Raw genomic sequence first — 18,171 nt, 5'->3', positions numbered from 1 at the left:
ACTTCTGGGTTCGATTGCCAGTCAGAGCACAGGAGAAGCAACTACCTGCTTCTCCCCCATCCCCTTTCTCTACCTTTTCCCCTCCCACAGCCAGTGTCTCAATTGGTTTGAGCATGGCCCTGGGCACTGAGGATAGATTGGTTGGTCCGAGTGTGTCAGCCTCAGACACTAAAAATAGTTTGGTACTCAAGCATTGACCCCAGATAAAGTTGATGGGTAGATACCGTTCAGGGTGTATGTGGTAGTCTGCTTCACTATCTCCCCTCCTCTCACCTAAAAGAAGAAGAAGAAGAAGAAGAAGAAGAAGAAGAAGAAGAAGAAGAAGAAGAAGAAGAAAAGTATATACTGAAATATCTATGAGTACAATAATTTCTGAGATTGGCCTCTCAATAATTGTACAGGGGCAGGATAGTAAGTAGGCGGAGTCATCGCAGAGATAAGAACGGCTGAAAGTGGCTGACATTTCTCTGCCGATGATGTACCTGTGGGGTTCCCTTGTCGATAGTGAAATTAATCACCCACCTTCTCATAGGAGGAATAAAAGAGATGTTCTCAGAAATGTGAGGCTCAGCCTATCTTTGACAATTCAGAAGCATCATACCTCAGAGAGGCCGTGAACACTCCATACTCTGACCCTGTGTACGAGTGCTGACTCACAGAGTTCTACTGGGCACAGAGGCTCACGTAAAAAGCTATGTGGGACAGCAAAGGAAACCTTAGGTTATATGAGACACGAATGTTCTATTTCCAGCTATAAAACTGGCCCTGGAAGTTATCCTATCCTTTTAAACATTCAATGTTTACATTTAAACGTACTTGGTTATGATGAAAATAAAGAAGCACTTTGTTGAGATTGCGGGATTACGTGCCTTCCTACCCGAGTCACTCAAACCTGTGTTTCTCGTAAGGTCTTCCACCCAGGCTTTAGGTGTCCTGCAGCAGGTCACCCGTCCCTATCCGGGCAGTGCGGAGGAGGCCACAGAGCCAGTCCCAGGGTTTACGTGCTGCCACTGTCCCACCTCTCTTCTCTCTAACGATTCAGTGCTCACCAAAACCTGAGGAGCACATTGGCCAAATTACAACGTCTTCTCAATTGTATTAATACCTGTGCAAAAAAGAAACAAACTGGCAGTTGGCATGTCAGTGTAGATCCCCCCGGGCACAGGAAAGCCAGGGCCATATTCCTTCATTGATGTTTTCAAGAGGTAGGTCACTCACTGTAATATGAGAACCGCCACCGTTTACCCAAGCATTATTCAACAGGACAAGATAGTGAGGATTATAGCTATACTACATAATGGCACTTTTTATACAGGCAACAGCCTGAAAAAATTAAACTTGTGTTAATAAATGGAAATTTTGTAGAGTTTTGGTTGCAATCTCTCCTAAAACCCGAAGAGTGGGCAGCGCTGGAATCATTCAAGACTTCAACAAGCAGAGGGGGATGTTATTCACAGTTGGGGACACGCCTCTTCAGGGGATAGTGTCATGAGAAATGGCAAGGCTGCCTGAAGAATCGACACTAAGAATCTTATCTTATTTTAAAAAAAAAAACAATTCTTTAAATAAACCCCAATTATATTAATGAACGATGTAATTTGAAGATCTATTTCCAACTACACGCCTAAGTCTTGTCTAGAGATATCATCCTGCCTTCGCCTCTCTGTCCTGCCGAATGAGGACCAAATTATCCCAACCCATCGTGACTCTTGTGGAATAGCAGCCTTTTCAGTTTATAATAAGTAGGCACGTCCCGCGATGTACTTTCTGACTTGCGGAAGCAGATGGTGTAGCCTAACCCATTCACTGGCGATGGAAGGACCCACTGATGAAAGGAGCCGTGACTCCCTGAGGAAATATCAGACCATTAAATGTACAGGGCACCCGACTCATGGTTTTCACAAATGCAGGTTAAACGGCCAGATGAAAGTGCGACGGGGGGAAGGAGTGCTAACTTGTTCAAGTGCAACGGCATTAACTGCACAGTCCCCTCCACGGCCCAGTGCCCAGTGCAGCAGAATCGGCGGCTGCGGCGGAAATGAGATTCTTGCTGGGGTCAGAGCCTGACCACTACTCTCTGAGTGGCGCTTGTCTCGTCGCCATGGTATTTCGACCGAGGAGACGCGGAGACAGGGCAGAATCCTAGGAGAACGGGCTCAGCTGGTTATCTTGTGAGGATTACAGGACTGCCACGTTCTGCAAAAGCCCACTGATCTGCGTTTGCAATTCATGACCAATATCCCCGTGACTGGCAATGGGGCCCAGGCGGCCCCGTTATCATAGAGAAAGACAGGCAGCGCGTGACAAATGCGACCCGTGTCTCGGGGAGAGTGACTGATTAAGAGGTGGCCTTCAGCGCAGCTGGCAGGAGGCGTCCTGTTGACCGGACGATGTCCTTGGAATTTCCTGCAGATGTTGATTCGAAAAAGGGTTGCCAGCTTCCGCAAATGGAAGTGCAAGATGCTCAGTTAAACTGGATGTCAGATACAAACTTTATTTTACTATAGGTATGGGCCAGTTGTTATACATATTTATACTAAAAATCTTCATGGTTTATCTGAACTTTATATTTAACTGGGCATCTTATATGGCCACATCCAGTTCCCAGTCCCTCAGCTCTCTTCTCCTCGGCCCCAGGCCCACGGGGAGGGGCACGGCCACCAGCCTCAGGTCAACTGGTCGGTGTGACTGCGTGGGCAGGTGCCTGTCTCAGGCTTGTTGTGAGCCAGACCACGTGATGAACTGACCTTCCCCAGTGTCTCCCAAGTAGCAACCAAATGATGTGTTCAGAATCATGTAAGGAAGAAGGCTGGTATTATTCCACTTCAGATAATCGCACACCGCCTACCACTGAGTCACACCTTTATGCTTTCACATAGTTGGGGCCTTTGTTTATTTATGTATGTATGTATATATTTATTTATTTATTTATTTTAGGAAAGTTGTGTTTTCTAGGAATATCTTTAGGGTATGAGATTCTTCTATGCCTTGGTTGAGTCCTGGAATGTGTAAGAGGCTGCCCAGGCGCACCAGGAAGACATCTTCAGGGGTGAGTACACATGGCGTCAGGACATTTGTTTCCAGTCCAGGGACGAAGACCAAGCCAGGGTCAACGGGCATCTGCAAAGTGTTATCTGTGTGCGTGGAGTTTCCAGGGCTTACAGTCCGCTTCCTTCTAAGGGGATTTTGATTTGGGAACTGGCGTTGGGTAGGGAACCAAGATCCACCACTTCCGACAACACTTCTTCTGGTCGTTACACACACCGATGGTGTCATCCGTGGAGGTGCAACCGCCGGCTTTGCACGTGCCTTTCAAAAAAGTACACTGTTTTAGGCCTGGGATAACACCAGGTTTTGCTGCACAGGAAGAAATTGGAGAACACCATTAAATCACCATCAAATTCTGGTAATGTACATACAGCAATAAATTTATGGGGGGGGGGAGGGTGGGAAGCAGCTTTGGGATAGAAGAGATGATTTTTACCCACATGAAAAGATCAGATACTGGGCCCTGGCCAGCTGGCTCGGTGGAGCGAACATCAGCCCAGTGTATGGATGTCCCGTGTTCCATCCCCAGTCAGGGTACACAAGGGAAGCAACCATCTGCTTCTCCATCCCTCTCTCTCCCCCATCTCTCCCTCTTCCCCTCCCACAGCCAGTGGCTTGGCTGGTTCTAGCGTTGGCCTCAGGCACTGAGGATAGCTCAGTTGATTCGAGCATCAGCCCCAGATGGGGATTGCCCAGTGGATCCCCAGTTGGGGCACATGAGGTTGTCTTCCTCTCTGTCTCCCTTCCTCTCACTTAAAAAGAAGAAAGAAAGAAAGAAAGAAAGAAAGAAAGAAAGAAAGAAAGAAAGAAAGAAAGAAAGAAAGAAGAGATCAGACACTAAGGTAAAAGCAATAGCTTTGGGGGAGGGGCTAAGGTGTGAGACAGAACCCTCCTGAGGAAGGCAGGCTGACTTCTAGGAGCCTGGAGACAGTGGTTCTCCCCTGGTGAACACATTGTAAAGGCAGTGGCGCAATTTGTGGTGTCGTGGTGACTGGGGAGGTGCCCATGAGCCCAGGATGGTTAGATTCCCTGGAACAACATTCTCATCTCCTTTTACAAAATGTCCCCGGATGCTTCAGTCTCCACCTTACCGAATTCCCTCGTTTCAGGACTGGGCAGGAAGCGCACTTTCTATATTGTCCGCTCAGTGCCCCCTGAATGCACGTGCACAGAGATGATTGCTCCCAGAGCTGAACAGTGCTCTTCCTGAAATCTATCCAGGTGTCTTCTTCACTCATGTGGCTGCTGAGAAGCAGGTCACCAACTGTGTACCCAGAACTGCAGTTTGCCGTGGTCTCCGTCCCCTGCCTCTAGAATTTGGGTTCAAATGGGCTCCGTCCTTTCCCCTGGGGACCGCCGTGTCTGTCCCACCATGGAGTCACTCCGTTCACGTTTGTTAGCAGAAGTCAGTTTCTGAACCAACCTATGAACCCCTGTCTATCTCACTGGGTCTCTCCTACCTTGTGATACACTAACCCTTTCCTCTTCCGGTGTAACTGGTTTGGAAGAGACGAACGGAGGCTGATCCTGACTGTCTGGAGGAGAGGGGATGTCAGGACCTCACAGGCACTCCTCTGCAGGGTCCGTGTCACATTGGTGGGGAAGCGAGACCTGCTCCCAATAGCCTCCTGTTCTCCACCGTTCCTGTTTCTGTTGTGGGAGGACACTCCACACGACACCTGCCTCTTCCGTGTTTGAGTGCGCCGTTCAGTATGTGAACTGTAGGCACAGCCTGTCCCGCCAGTCTCCGGAACTTCTCATCTTACATAAACAACAGTCTATACTCACTGAGGGGAAGCCCCCCTTCTCTCCACTCCTAGTGGTCACCACCCACCCAACTCTATCAATCTGACTGTTTATGGTGAGTCCTATCCATAGGATCCTGCAGTATTTGTCTTCTGTGGCTGGCTCAGTGCATGGAGCATAATGTCCCCCTAATGTGCAGGGTTTGTGATGTACCCTGACCACCAGTCCCACATCTGTGGCCCTGATGGTTTCTGCCTGAGGACCCCCAGTCCCCCCAGGGTCAGTGTAGGTGGTTCCTGCCTGAGGACCCCAAGTCCCCCCAGTGTCAGTGTGGGTGGTTTCTCCCTGAGGACCCCAAGTCCCCCCCAGTGTGTGTGTGGATGGTTTCTGCCTAAGGACCCCAAGTCCCCCCAGTGTCTGAATGGGTGGTTTCTGTCTGAGGACCCCAAGTCCCCCCGTGTCTGTGGGGGTGGTTTCTGCCTGAGGACCCCAAGTCCCCCCAGTGTCAGTGTGGGTGGTTTCTCCCTGAGGACCCCAAGTCCCCCCCAGTGTGTGTGTGGGTGGTTTCTCCCTGAGGACCCCAAGTCCCCCCACCGTCAGTGTGGGTGGTTTCTGCCTGAGGACCCCAAGTCCCCCCACCGTCAGTGTGGGTGGTTTCTGCCTGAGGACCCCAAGTCCCCCACCATCAGTGTGGGTGGCTTCTCCCTGAAGACCCCAAGTCCCCCCACCATCAGTGTGGGTGGTTTCTCCCTGAGGACCCCAAGTCCCTCCACCATCAGTGTGGGTGGTTTCTCCCTGAGGACCCCAAGTCCCCCCACCATCAGTGTGGGTGGTTTCTCCCTGAGGACCCCAAGTCCCCCCACCATCAGTGTGGGTGGTTTCTGCCTGAGGACCCCAAGTCCCTCCACCGTCTGTGTGGGTGGTTTCTCCCTGAGGACCCCAAGTCCCCCCAGTGTCAGTGTGGGTGGTTTCTCCCTGAGGACCCCAAGTCCCCCCACCATCAGTGTGGGTGGTTTCTTCCTGAGCACCCCAAGTCCCCCCACCATCAGTGTGGGTGGTTTCTCCCTGAGCACCCCAAGTCCCCCCACCATCAGTGTGGGTGGTTTCTGCCTGAGGACCCCCAGTCCCCTCAGTGTCAGTGTGGGTGGTTTCTGCCTGAGGACCCCAAGTCCCCCCAGTGTCAGTGTGGGTGGTTTCTGCCTGAGGACCCCAAGTCCCCCCACCGTCAGTGTGGGTGGTTTCTGCCTGAGGACCCCAAGTCCCCCACCATCAGTGTGGGTGGCTTCTCCCTGAGGACCCCAAGTCCCCCACCATCAGTGTGGGTGGTTTCTCCCTGAGGACCCCAAGTCCCCCACCATCAGTGTGGGTGGTTTCTCCCTGAGGACCCCAAGTCCCCCCAGTGTCAGTGTGGGTGGTTTCTGCCTGAGGACCCCAAGTCCCCCCACCGTCAGTGTGGGTGGTTTCTGCCTGAGGACCCCAAGTCCCCCCAGTGTCAGTGTGGGTGGTTTCTCCCTGAGGACCCCAAGTCCCCCCACCATCAGTGTGGGTGGCTTCTCCCTGAGGACCCCAAGTCCCCCACCATCAGTGTGGGTGGCTTCTCCCTGAGGACCCCAAGTCCCCCCACCATCAGTGTGGGTGGTTTCTCCCTGAGGACCCCAAGTCCCCCCAGTGTCAGTGTGGGTGGTTTCTCCCTGAGGACCCCAAGTCCCCCCACCATCAGTGTGGGTGGCTTCTCCCTGAGGACCCCAAGTCCCCCACCATCAGTGTGGGTGGCTTCTCCCTGAGGACCCCAAGTCCCCCCACCATCAGTGTGGGTGGTTTCTCCCTGAGGACCCCAAGTCCCCCCATGTCTGTGTGGGTGGTTTCTCCCTGAGGACCCCAAGTCCCCCCACCATCAGTGTGGGTGGTTTCTGCCTGAGGACCCCAAGTCCCCCCAGTGTCTGTGTGGGTGGTTTCTCCCTGAGGACCCCAAGTCCCCCCAGTGTCAGTGTGGGTGGTTTCTCCCTGAGGACCCCAAGTCCCCCCACCGTCAGTGTGGGTGGTTTCTGCCTGAGGACCCCAAGTCCCCCCAGTGTGTGTGTGGGTGGTTTATCCCTGAGGACTCCAAGTCCCCCCAGTGTCAGTGTGGGTGGTTTCTCCCTGAGGACCCCAAGTCCCTCCAACATCAGTGTGGGTGGTTTCTCCCTGAGGACCCCAAGTCCCCCCAGTGTCAGTGTGGGTGGTTTCTCCCTGAGGACCCCAAGTCCCCCCACCATCAGTGTGGGTGGCTTCTCCCTGAGGACCCCAAGTCCCCCACCATCAGTGTGGGTGGCTTCTCCCTGAGGACCCCAAGTCCCCCCACCATCAGTGTGGGTGGTTTCTCCCTGAGGACCCCAAGTCCCCCCATGTCTGTGTGGGTGGTTTCTCCCTGAGGACCCCAAGTCCCCCCACCATCAGTGTGGGTGGTTTCTCCCTGAGGACCCCAAGTCCCCCCAGTGTCTGTGTGGGTGGTTTCTGCCTGAGGACCCCCAGTCCCCCCAGTGTCAGTGTGGGTGGTTTCTCCCTGAGGACCCCAAGTCCCCCCAGTGTCAGTGTGGGTGGTTTCTCCCTGAGGACCCCAAGTCCCCCCAGTGTGTGTGTGGGTGGTTTATCCCTGAGGACCCCAAGTCCCCCCAGTGTCAGTGTGGGTGGTTTCTCCCTGAGGACCCCAAGTCCCCCCAGTGTCAGTGTGGGTGGTTTCTGCCTGAGGACCCCAAGTCCCCGCACCATCAGTGTGGGTGGTTTCTATCTGAGGACCCCAAGTCCCCCACCATCAGTGTGGGTGGTTTCTCCCTGAGGACCCCAAATCCCCCCACCGTCAGTGTGGGTGGTTTCTGCCTGAGCACCCCCAGTCCCCCCAGTGTCAGTGTGGGTGGTTTCTCCCTGAAGACTCCATGTCCCCCCAGTGTCAGTGTGGGTGGTTTCTGCCTGAGCACCCCAAGTCCCCGCACCATCAGTGTGGGTGGTTTCTATCTGAGGACCCCAAGTCCCCCCACCGTCAGAGATGCACCCACCTCTCCCCCTTGGCTGATTCTGTCTTCTACTTTGGGACCCTGACTTTACTTGGACATCATGTCACAGAAGCCGGTGGCTTGTTTTTCTCGTCTAAACTGGCGCTCTCCAACAGGGCCCTCCTGGTGTCCCTGAGCACACCACCTCCCCCTGCAGCAGGGACCTGGCATCAGCGTCCTCCCTGCGAGGGCTCCCCCAACACAGCTTTGAGCTTTACACCGCCAAGGCGTGTCTCAAGGAAGGCTTCTCCGACCTGGCAGACAGACAGTGGTCGTGTGTGAGACTCTGCCCCCTGCACTGCACTCACTCCAATCTACAACTACATAGTAACCTGTTCATCGTTTCACTAACAACTGTCTTTCAGGTTGTAGGAAGCCTCTTCCTTTGTTTCTCCTGTGCCCTGTGTGTCTAACACAGTCTTTGTTAAATGACAGGACTCAGTAAATATTGGTGGTTGTGGAATGCAGTTAAGTACTCTGACTCCACACGCATTTTCCCCTTTATTTCTGCTAAACCCCCTTGGCTTCAGGCTAGTTTTGACTATCTGGTTCCTGGTCTTGGCTGGATTATTCTATTTGTGGATATTCACTCTTGTCAAGACTGTGTTAGCATCTCTAAATCTTAGGCCTAGGTTTTCTAGAACCCCATTTTCCCATCACTTGTTTCTGGCCTTTTTTCTGGAACGATCTTTTTGTCTTAAGTTTTCTTCTCATCCTATGACTGAACCATTGCCATGTCCTTTTTCTGGCTATCCTAGTGGGGTTTGGCTAGACCTTTACTTCTTCCCAGAGATCTATCCTTCCATAAACTTAAAAATATAAATAAACAAAGACAAAAGACTCGACTTATAACATGGACTGTTGACTTTGGATGAAGGCAGTCATTTACGTTGAGCTGAATTTAGCTTAGGTAGCAGAGGGCAAGCATGAGAAAAACATGCTCACTCATCAGTCAGGCTGACATGACTATCTCAGGGTGAGTGCTTTCAGCCATCTAAACATTGAGCCTGACCTGTGGTGGTGCAGTGGTTAAAGCATCAACGTGAAATGTTGAGGTTGCCAGTTCGAAGCCCCAGGGTTGCCCAGGAGCAACTATGAATTGATGCTTCCCACTCCTTCCCTCCCACCTTTCTCTCTCTCTCTCTCTCTCTCTCTCTCTCCTCTTTTTAAAAAAATCAATGAAATTTTAAAAAATCTTTAAACATTGATAGCCATTTATCTGATTTAAGGAAAATCTAAAGATGAGTATAAATATTCCAAAAATCACATCATAATGTTGAGCTGATCCCACGTACCTAACTTAAACACTAGAAGAAAGGACTTTGGAGGAAGGAGAAGTAAGGTGTGTCAAAGATATTGTGTCTTCCAAAAAGGAAACTTGAAAATCTCCTTAGGTTCCTCAATATCTGATTAGGAGACTGCGGCAAAGGCCTGACAGGAAGCAGGGTTCCCATTTGATGGGCATACCCACGCCTGTAGATTAAGGAAAACGACACTGACCCAGAGGAAAGACACCTGGTTCCAGCTGCGGCGTGGCAGATACCTATGTGAACCTGGATAAAATCATGTTCGTTACGTGGACAAGAATTCCCTGACCTGTAAAATTAACGGAGTAACCATTAAATTACTTTCTAATTCTAAGTCGTTAATATCACATAATTTATAGGAGTTGTCACTAAATGTGTGTCTTCTCACAGCTGTGTGTCTTCCTCTGACAGAATTGAGAACCAAATGAGAATGGCACCGAGTCCCTCAGGAGGAGAAGATGGTACGTCTGGTAGATCCCAAGATCCATGGATTAGGCAGAGATCAAACAAATGAGCATTTCTTATTGCATTTAAAGGAATCTTACAGATCAACCAAGGAAGAGAGAGAATTAGTTATCCAGACTGTATCTATGCTCAGTGGCCGTAGACATTATATTGTGGGATCTGAACATCCTGTCACTAACAGGATGGAGAAAAGAATTTTGTCAGTTCTTACAAAAAATCTGGATGAACCAGCCTCAAAGTGACCATTTTCCCTTTTTTTTTTTTTTTATTCTGCGAGTCCTCAAACTTCTGAACCACAAATCTTAACGATGCAGCTCAGCCTCTGGAAATGCTTCTTTCACATTTTGTCTTTGTTTACCATTTGGCCATTGAGGCTGTAGCCCTCTGTTTATGCTTTGCCCAAATCCCCCTGCACCCTAGTGAACACAGTCCTTTTTCTGTTGAGCTCTGACTTCTCCACCTCACTTCTACCCCTCAAAAATATCCATCAACAATCAACTCTATATCTTCCATTCACTCACCACGTCTAAACCAATAGCTTCTACTTTCACTCTCCTTTTGAAGGACTGGGAACCTGGTCACAGGTACTTGATTTGTATGTTAACCCTTAAGTCCCACGTTAAAGCTCTTTTACCTCGCTCTCAACTTAAGTGCATTTTCTGGTCATGGAGCTTTGGGGTTTTCTGTGGATGGAAGTCTGTCCTGCTTTGCTGTGATGGCCTCATCAGTTTGAAGGAAGATGAGCATGTTCGAATTCTGAACTCCTCAGGGCTGTGTGTTAGGGTCTGAGTTCAGATGGTCATGGGGTAATGGAGCATGCCAGTAGACCTCCTTAGAAACCCAGCACTGTCCGTACATATACGCCATCTTACCTTTCGGTATTATAGCCACAAAGAAGAGGAGCACGGACAGAAGGGAGTGGAGCCTCATGGTTGGATGCCCAGTAGAGAGGTCAGTGACCGGGGGTAGTGGATCACAGGGCCTTTTATTAATTTCTGGGGGACGGAGGTTCTTTTGGTCAGTGAAGCTTAACAAGTAAGAAAATAAACAGTTTCCGTTGGACCGTCTCCAACCCATAGAGTCTCTAAATTTGGTGACAAATTAACCTAATTATAGGAAGCCAGATGACCAACCCTTCCATTTTTCCAGGGACTCTCAAATTCCTGGGAGGTCAGTACCTTTGGCCGGTCATCTCTTTGAAGGAGGCCAGGAAATAAGCTTGTAAGGGTGAAGTTCTTGTTACCTAAAGTCCTCTGACTTGCAAGGGAACTTTTCCATGACATACTCTTTTTCACAATAGGGATAAGAGAATTGCCCAAGGACTATTTTTTAAAAAATAAATAAACTTCTATTTTTAAATTATTTCTTAACAGAGGTTAGCATCATATAGGCACAATGTTCTCAATAGCAACTAAAAAGTCAATATACTTAGTTCACATGGAAAACTAACATTTTCTTATTTATCATAAATCCTTTGTGTAACTGTCCCACAGGACAAGGATGGTGAAATTAGGGGAGTTAAAATACCAGAGATAAAGCACACCATATTTTCTTAATAGCCATCTATTGTCAAAAGACTGTCTGGCTAGTCAACTGTAATTGACTTAAAAAAAAAAAGACTATGTCTACAGTTCGAAAAGACTCCCTATTTCTTTGGATGATGTATCTCTTGTTAAAAGTGGGCATTAAATTTCCAAACTGCTATTGTATTGCTGTTTATTATTGCTATTGGTTTTAATTAGTATTTATTCTATACATGTATGTACTCTGATGTTGGGTACTTAAATATTTATAATTTTCTATTTCTTCAAAAGTAAAGAAACCCCCCAAAATGTGAAAATTATACAGTAAACTTCTTTAAAATGACTGAGCCAAAGAATAAATAAAGGCAGAGATCAAAATATATATTTATATATACAAACAAACAATAACAACATGACATATTAAAACTTCTGTGGTGCAGTGAAAGCAGTAATAAAAGCGTTTATATCATTACAGGCTTATATTGAGAAACAAAAGAGATCTGAGGTAAACAACCAAACATCACATCTTAAGGAACTAGGAAAAGAAGAACAAAGGCAACCCATAGTCAGCAGAACAAAAGAAATAATAAAAATGAGAGCAACACTAATTGAAATAGAGACCAAAAAAACTATAGAAAATAATTAATACAACAAGAGCTGGTTCTTTGAGAAGATCAATAAAATTGACAAACCTCTGTCTAGACTCAGTAAGGAAGAAAGAGAAAGGAATCATATAAACAAAATCTGAAATGAAATAGGAGAAATCAGCATAGACATCAGAGATATATCATATTCAACATAGTACTGGAAGTACTGGAAGAATCATATTAGAATGCTATGAAAGATTATATGCCAACAAATTTAACAATCTAGAAGAAATGGTTAAGTTCCTACAACTATACAATCTTCCTAGACTGAGTCACGAAGAACTGGAAAACCTAAACAGACCCATAAGCAGAGAGGAAATAGAAACAACTATCAAAAAGCTCCCCCAAAATAAAAGTCCAGGACCAGATGGCTACACTAGTGAGTTCTACCAAACATTCAAAGAATAGTTGGTAGCTATCCTTTTCAAAGTCTTCTAAAAATTTGAAGAAGAGGCAATAATGCCTAATACATTTTATGAGACCAACAAAACCCTCATACCAAAACCTGGCAAGGACAACTAAAAACAAAAAAAAAAAAAAGAAAGAAAGAAAGAAAAAAACTGCAGACCAATATCTCTAATGAATACAGATGCAAAAATTATAAAAATACTAGCAAATCAAACACAATTCATTAAATAAATAATACATCATGATCAAGTGGGATTCATTGCTGGACCATAATGATGGTTCAACATATGTAAATCAATCAGTATAATATACCACATCAACAAAAAAAGGACAAAAATTATATTCTATCAATAGATACAGAAAAGGCATTTGATAAAATACAGCATACATTTATGTTTAAAACATTCAATAAAATGGGTAATAAAAGGAAAGTACCTCAACATAATAAAGGCTATATATAACAAACCACCCACAATATAATACTAAATGGTGAAAAACTGAAGGCTTTTTCTCTAAAATCAGGAACAAGATAAGGGTGCCCACTCTCTCCACTCATATTCAACATAGTTCTGGAAGTCTTAGCCAGAGCAATCAAGCAAGAGAAAGAAATGAAAGGCATTCATTTTGGAAAAAAAGTAAAGGTATCACTTTTTGCAGATGACATGATCCTATGTATAGAAAACCCCCAAAATGCTATTAAAAAGTTATTAGAAACAACCAATACAGTAAAGTTTCAGGATACAAAATCAATATATAAAAGTGTACAGCTTTCCTATACACCAACAGTGAAATTTCAGAAAACAAACTAAAAAGTGAACAAAAAAACCCTGAAATAACAATTTCTTTTATAATTGCAACAACAATAAAACATATGTAGGAATAACCTTAACAAAGGATATAAAGGACCTATATACTGAAACTACAAAGCATTATTGAAACAAATTTAAAAAGACACAATGAAATACAAAAATATTTTATGTTCATGGATTGGAAGAATCAACATAGTTAAAATGGCCATATTACCAAAGTGATATACAAATTTAATGCAATCCCCATTAAAACTCCAATGTCCTTTTTAAAAGAAACACAACAAAAAATCACCAGATTTGTATGATATCATAAAATCCAAATAGTGAAAGCAATCCTGAGAAAAAAGAATGGACCTGAGGTATCATACTACCTGACTTCAAATTATACTACAGAGCCACGATAATCAAAACAGCATGGTATTGGCAGGAAAACAGATAGACAGATGAATGGGACAGAATTGACAACCCAGAAGTAAAATCTCATATTTATGAACAAAGAATCTTCAACAAAGAAGCCAAAAATACACAGTAGAGGAAAGAAAGCCTCTTCAATAAATGGGGCTGGGAACATCAGACAGCCACAAGTAGAAGAGTGAAACTTGACTATACCTTGCCCCAGCACAAAAAATTAATTCAAAATGGATCAAAGACCTGAATAGAAGATCTGAAACAATAAATTACATAGAACAAAACATAGGTACTAAACTTATGGACCTTGGCTATAGAGAACATTTTATGAATTTGACCCCAAAGGCAAGGTAAGTAAAGGCAAAAAAAAAAAAAAAATGGGACTATATTAAATTAAAAAGCTTCTGCAGAGTAAAAAAAAAAACAGAAACAAAAAACTGACAACACCAAAAAGCAGCACACCAAATGGGAGATGATATTTACAAACAATAGCACCAATAAGGGGTTAATATAAAAAATGTATAAAGAACTCACAAAGCTCAACAACAAACAGGCAAACAATTCAATTAAAAACCATGGAGAGGGACTGAACAGACACTTCTCCCAAGAAGACATAGAAATGGAGAACAGATATATGAAAAGATGTTTATCTTTGCTAGCTATTGGAGAAATGCAAGTCAAAGGTACAATGAGATACCACTTCGCATCTGTTTAGATTGGCTGTTATCAACAAGACAGGTAATAACAAATGTCGGAGAAGCTGGGAAGAAAAAGGAACCCTCATTCACTGCTGGTGAAAATGTAAACTGGTATAGTCACTATGGAAGACAATACGGTGCTTCCTCAAAAAATTAAGAATAGAACTACCATGTGACCCAGCAATTCCTCTACTGTGTATCTAATCAAAAACCTCAAAAATATTGGTACGCAATGATACATGAACCCCTTTGTTCATCATAGCATTATTCTCAGTGGCCAAGACATGGAAAGAACCAGTGTTCCTTGATAGAAGATTGGATAAAGATGTGGTACATGTACACAATGGAATACTACTCATCAATAGGAAATGATGACATGTTGCCATTTACAATAACATGGATGAAGCTTGAGAACATTATACTGAGTGAAATAAATAAATTGGTAAAATCAAAGAGCTATACAATTTCACATATAGGTGGGATATAAAAATAAGAGCCATGGAAATAGATAAAAAGTGAAGTGGTTACCAGGTGGAGGCAGTTGTGTGGGAGGAAAATAAAGAGGGACAAATATACGGTGACAGAAAATGATTTGCCTTTGGGTGATGGTCACAAAACACAATCAGCAGTTTAAATGCTATAGAGATGTTTACCTGAAACTTATGTACTCTTATTAATGTCACCCTATTAAATTTAATTTTCTAAATAAATTTTTTTTAAATAATAATTTTATATCTTATGGATGGATTGACCCCTTTATTTTTATGTAGTGGCTTTCTTTGTTCCTTTTTACTACTTTTAGTTTAAAGTTTATTTTGTCTGAAATGAAGAATAGCTACCCCTGTTTATTTTGGTTAACATTTGCTTGAAGTGTCTTTTTCCATTTTTTCTCCACAAAGTTTGTGTGTCTTTAAAGCTGAAGTGAGTCTTTTGTGGGCAGCGTATTTTTGGGTCTTGTTTTTTAAATTTATTCAACCATTATGTATATTTTGATTGCCGAATTTAATTCATTTGTTAAAAATAATTATTGATAAGAAAGAACTTGCTAAAGCCATTTTGTTGGTTTTCTGCCAATTTTTTAAATCCACTATTCCTTGCTTATTCTCTTCATGTCTTCTGGTATAATTTTATGTCTTTTAGTATCAGTATACTTTGACATCATGTTCTATTGTATAATTACTACAGGTTTTTTCCTTGTGGTTACCATGAAGCTTACATAAAATATCTTAAAAGTATAGTGTTTTATTTTAAACTGATAGATCATAACTTCAGTAACATTTCCAAATATTTTATGACAATGAATACACCTTATTTAAAATAGACAATATTTTAAATACCCAAACCACAAAAACTATTCAAGAAGTTATTGATAAGATAAATAGTCTCTAGTATCCTCAGAGATGGAGAGAATGAAGCTTTTCTCTATTTATGCACTTCCTTCTTGACCTACAGCCTACCTCCTCTGTTTGAAGGTCAATTTTGTCTGAAATCTAGTCAAGACTGTATCAAATCATTGTGGAAAATTTTCACACTCTGAGAATTAAAAAATAAAGACTTCATAAATATTGCATTATCGGAATAATGAAAGTTGTCCCTGCAATTTTATAATTATCAAAAAAAAAAAACAAAACCCAAAAACCTGGCCCTGGCTGTTTGGCTCAGTGGTAGAGCATTGGGCTGATCTGTGGAAGTCCCATGTTTGATTCCAGTCACGGCACACAGGAGAAGCAACCATCTGCTTTTCCACCCTTTTTCATCCCCACCCCCCTCTCTCTCCCTCTCTTCCTTTTCTGCAGCCATGATTCAATTTGTTCAAGTGAGTTGGCTCCTGGCACTGAAGATGGCTCCCTGGAGCCTCCATCTCAGGCACTGATAATAGCTTGGTTGTGAAGCAACATGCCCAGAGCCAGAGCATTGCCTGGAAGGGGGCTTGCCTGGTGGATCCCAGTGTGATCACATGCGAGAATCTGTCTCTCTGTCTCCTTTCTTCTCACTTTAAAAAAATAAAATAAAACCCTTTTTTAATCATGAATATTTAATACATGAGTGAAAACCAAAACTCCTAAGAACTACTTTAAGGGATATGATGTCAGGAAAGAAAAGTGCAAATTTCTGACATGGGGGAAAAAGAAGTTATGAAGCATCCAAACAGCAATTTAAAAGGAGTATTGACAATATACTTTTCAAAGAGGTCAACATTTTGCTCCAGCAAAAATAAATACTCCAGGTCTATGAAAGAACTATGTGTCTCGAGGACTAAAATATTAAGAATATAAATGATCACACTGTTTCTTCATAGATGTGACATCAGAATATCTTTGTTAGTTGAAGTTTTATATACATTCCTGTTGACCTTCAACATCTCATTCTCTCTCTTTTCTTGTTTATGTCTTTCTGGTTGTCTACCACACAATTACCATTATTTTTTGTATTTTTCTGAATTTAGAAGCTGGGAGGCAGTCTGACTGCATGCACCCAACTGGGATCCACCCAGCATGCCCACCAGGGGACAATGCTCTACCCATCTGGGGCATTGCTCCATTGAGGCTGGAGTCATTCTAGTGCCTGAGGCAGAGGCCATGGAGCCATCCTCAACACCCGGGTCAACTTTGCTCCAATGGAGCCTTGGCTGTGGGAGGGGAAGAGAGAGACAGCAGGAAAGAAGAGGGGGAAGGGTGGAGAAGCAGATGGGTGCCTCTCCTATGTGCCCTGACCAGGAATCAAACCTGGGGCTTCTATATGCTGGGCCAATACTCTACCCCATAACCAAATGGCCAGGGCCAAATTACCATCTTTATGTATTATCCCAAATCATTCCTCATGCCCTCTTTCAATTTGCCCCCCTTTCTTTTATCTACATCTCTTCTTTTTTTCTGATATTTTCTGGATTTCCTCTGTATCTTGACTCTGCATTTTCTCTGTGTGTCTATTTAATTATTTTAAAATTTTTAATTAGAAAATTAACTTTAACAGGATACATTGATCAATAAGAGTACAAAAGTATCAAGTGAACATTTCTATAGCATGTGAACTGTTGATTATCTGTCCATCACCCTAAGTCAAATCATTTTCTGTCACCTTATATTTGTCCCCCATCCCCTACCACTTCCCATTCATTCAAGTCCCCTTCCCGCTCCAAATGCTCCCCTCCCTCTGGTCACCACTTCACTTTTATCTGTGTCTGTAAGTCTCAGTTTTATATCCCACCTATGTGTGAAATTACACAGTTCTTAGCTATTCCTGATTTACTTATTTCACTCAGTATAATGTTCTCAAGGTCCATCCATGTTGTAAATGTCAGTATGTCATCATTTCTTATGGCTGAGTAATATTCCATTGTATATATGTACCACATCTTCTTTATCCAATCCTCTTTTAGTTGTTTTTATGTCTTGGTCATTGTAAATAATGCTGCAATGAACATGGGGGTGTATGTGTCTTTACATACCAATGTTTTTGAGTTTTGGGGATAGATATCCAGTAGAAGGATTACTGGGTCACATGGTAGTTCTATTCTTAATTTTTTGAGGAACCGCCATACTTTTTCCCATAATGGTCGTACTAATTTGTATTCTCACCAGCAGTGGATGAGGGTTCCTTTTTTCTCCACAGCCTCTCCAACACTTATTACCTGTCTTGTTGATAATAGCTCATCTAACCGGTGTGAGGTGGTATCTCATTGTAGTTTTGATTTGCATTTATCAAATAGCTAGTGAAGATGAGCATCTTTTCATATATCTGTTGACCACTTTTATGTCCTCTTGGGAGAAGTGTCTGTTATGTTTTGTATGGTTATATTTTTACCTTTGTGGCTTTTTAAAAAAATCTTTTGTTTGCTCTATGACAAGTTTAAAAAACACATTTACTATCTTTCTTAAAAATGGACTTTCTCACTTTTAAAGACATTGTTTGGATCTGCAAATGGGTCATAGAGAAGTAGCAGCTGGTTATATTTTAAATCAATATTTATTTATTTTATTGACACAGGATAGTAAAAGTTGGTAGTAAAGCTGGGGAAAAGCAAGATATACATTCCAATGTTTTTAGATGCAAAGAATTTTCCTTTGGATGCTTCCTTGTCAT

The 18,171-nt window shown here is 44.0% G+C and overlaps 1 protein-coding gene across 1 annotated transcript; it reads right to left on the bottom strand.

The window, feature by feature from the left end:
- Positions 1-3,175: 3,175 nt before the first annotated feature.
- Positions 3,176-10,525, bottom strand: LOC136403368 (beta-defensin 130B-like). The gene is made up of 2 exons (XM_066382024.1): positions 10,468-10,525; positions 3,176-3,357 (listed from the first exon to the last, which is right to left on the bottom strand). Exons 1-2 carry the CDS (start codon positions 10,523-10,525, stop codon positions 3,176-3,178), a joined length of 240 nt encoding a protein of 79 aa, XP_066238121.1.
- Between the last annotated feature and the right edge of the window lie 7,646 nt (positions 10,526-18,171).

The sequence above is a fragment of the Saccopteryx leptura genome, chromosome 4, assembly GCF_036850995.1.
Source record: "Saccopteryx leptura isolate mSacLep1 chromosome 4, mSacLep1_pri_phased_curated, whole genome shotgun sequence".
Taxonomy (NCBI): domain Eukaryota; kingdom Metazoa; phylum Chordata; class Mammalia; order Chiroptera; family Emballonuridae; genus Saccopteryx; species Saccopteryx leptura.
Note: the sequence above shows the minus strand (reverse complement) of the source record. Positions and strands in the feature narration are given on the sequence as shown.

What these genes read in the sequence shown, in the direction of transcription:
- LOC136403368 (XM_066382024.1), bottom strand. Translation starts at nt 10,525, where the DNA reads ATGAGGCTCCACTCCCTTCTGTCCGTGCTCCTCTTCTTTGTGGCTATA. An exon ending in TGTGGCTATAATACCGAAAG is followed by an intron (nt 3,358 to 10,467) that starts GTAAGATGGCGT and finishes CTTCCTGTGCAG; the next exon opens with CAAAACCTGGTGTTATCCCA.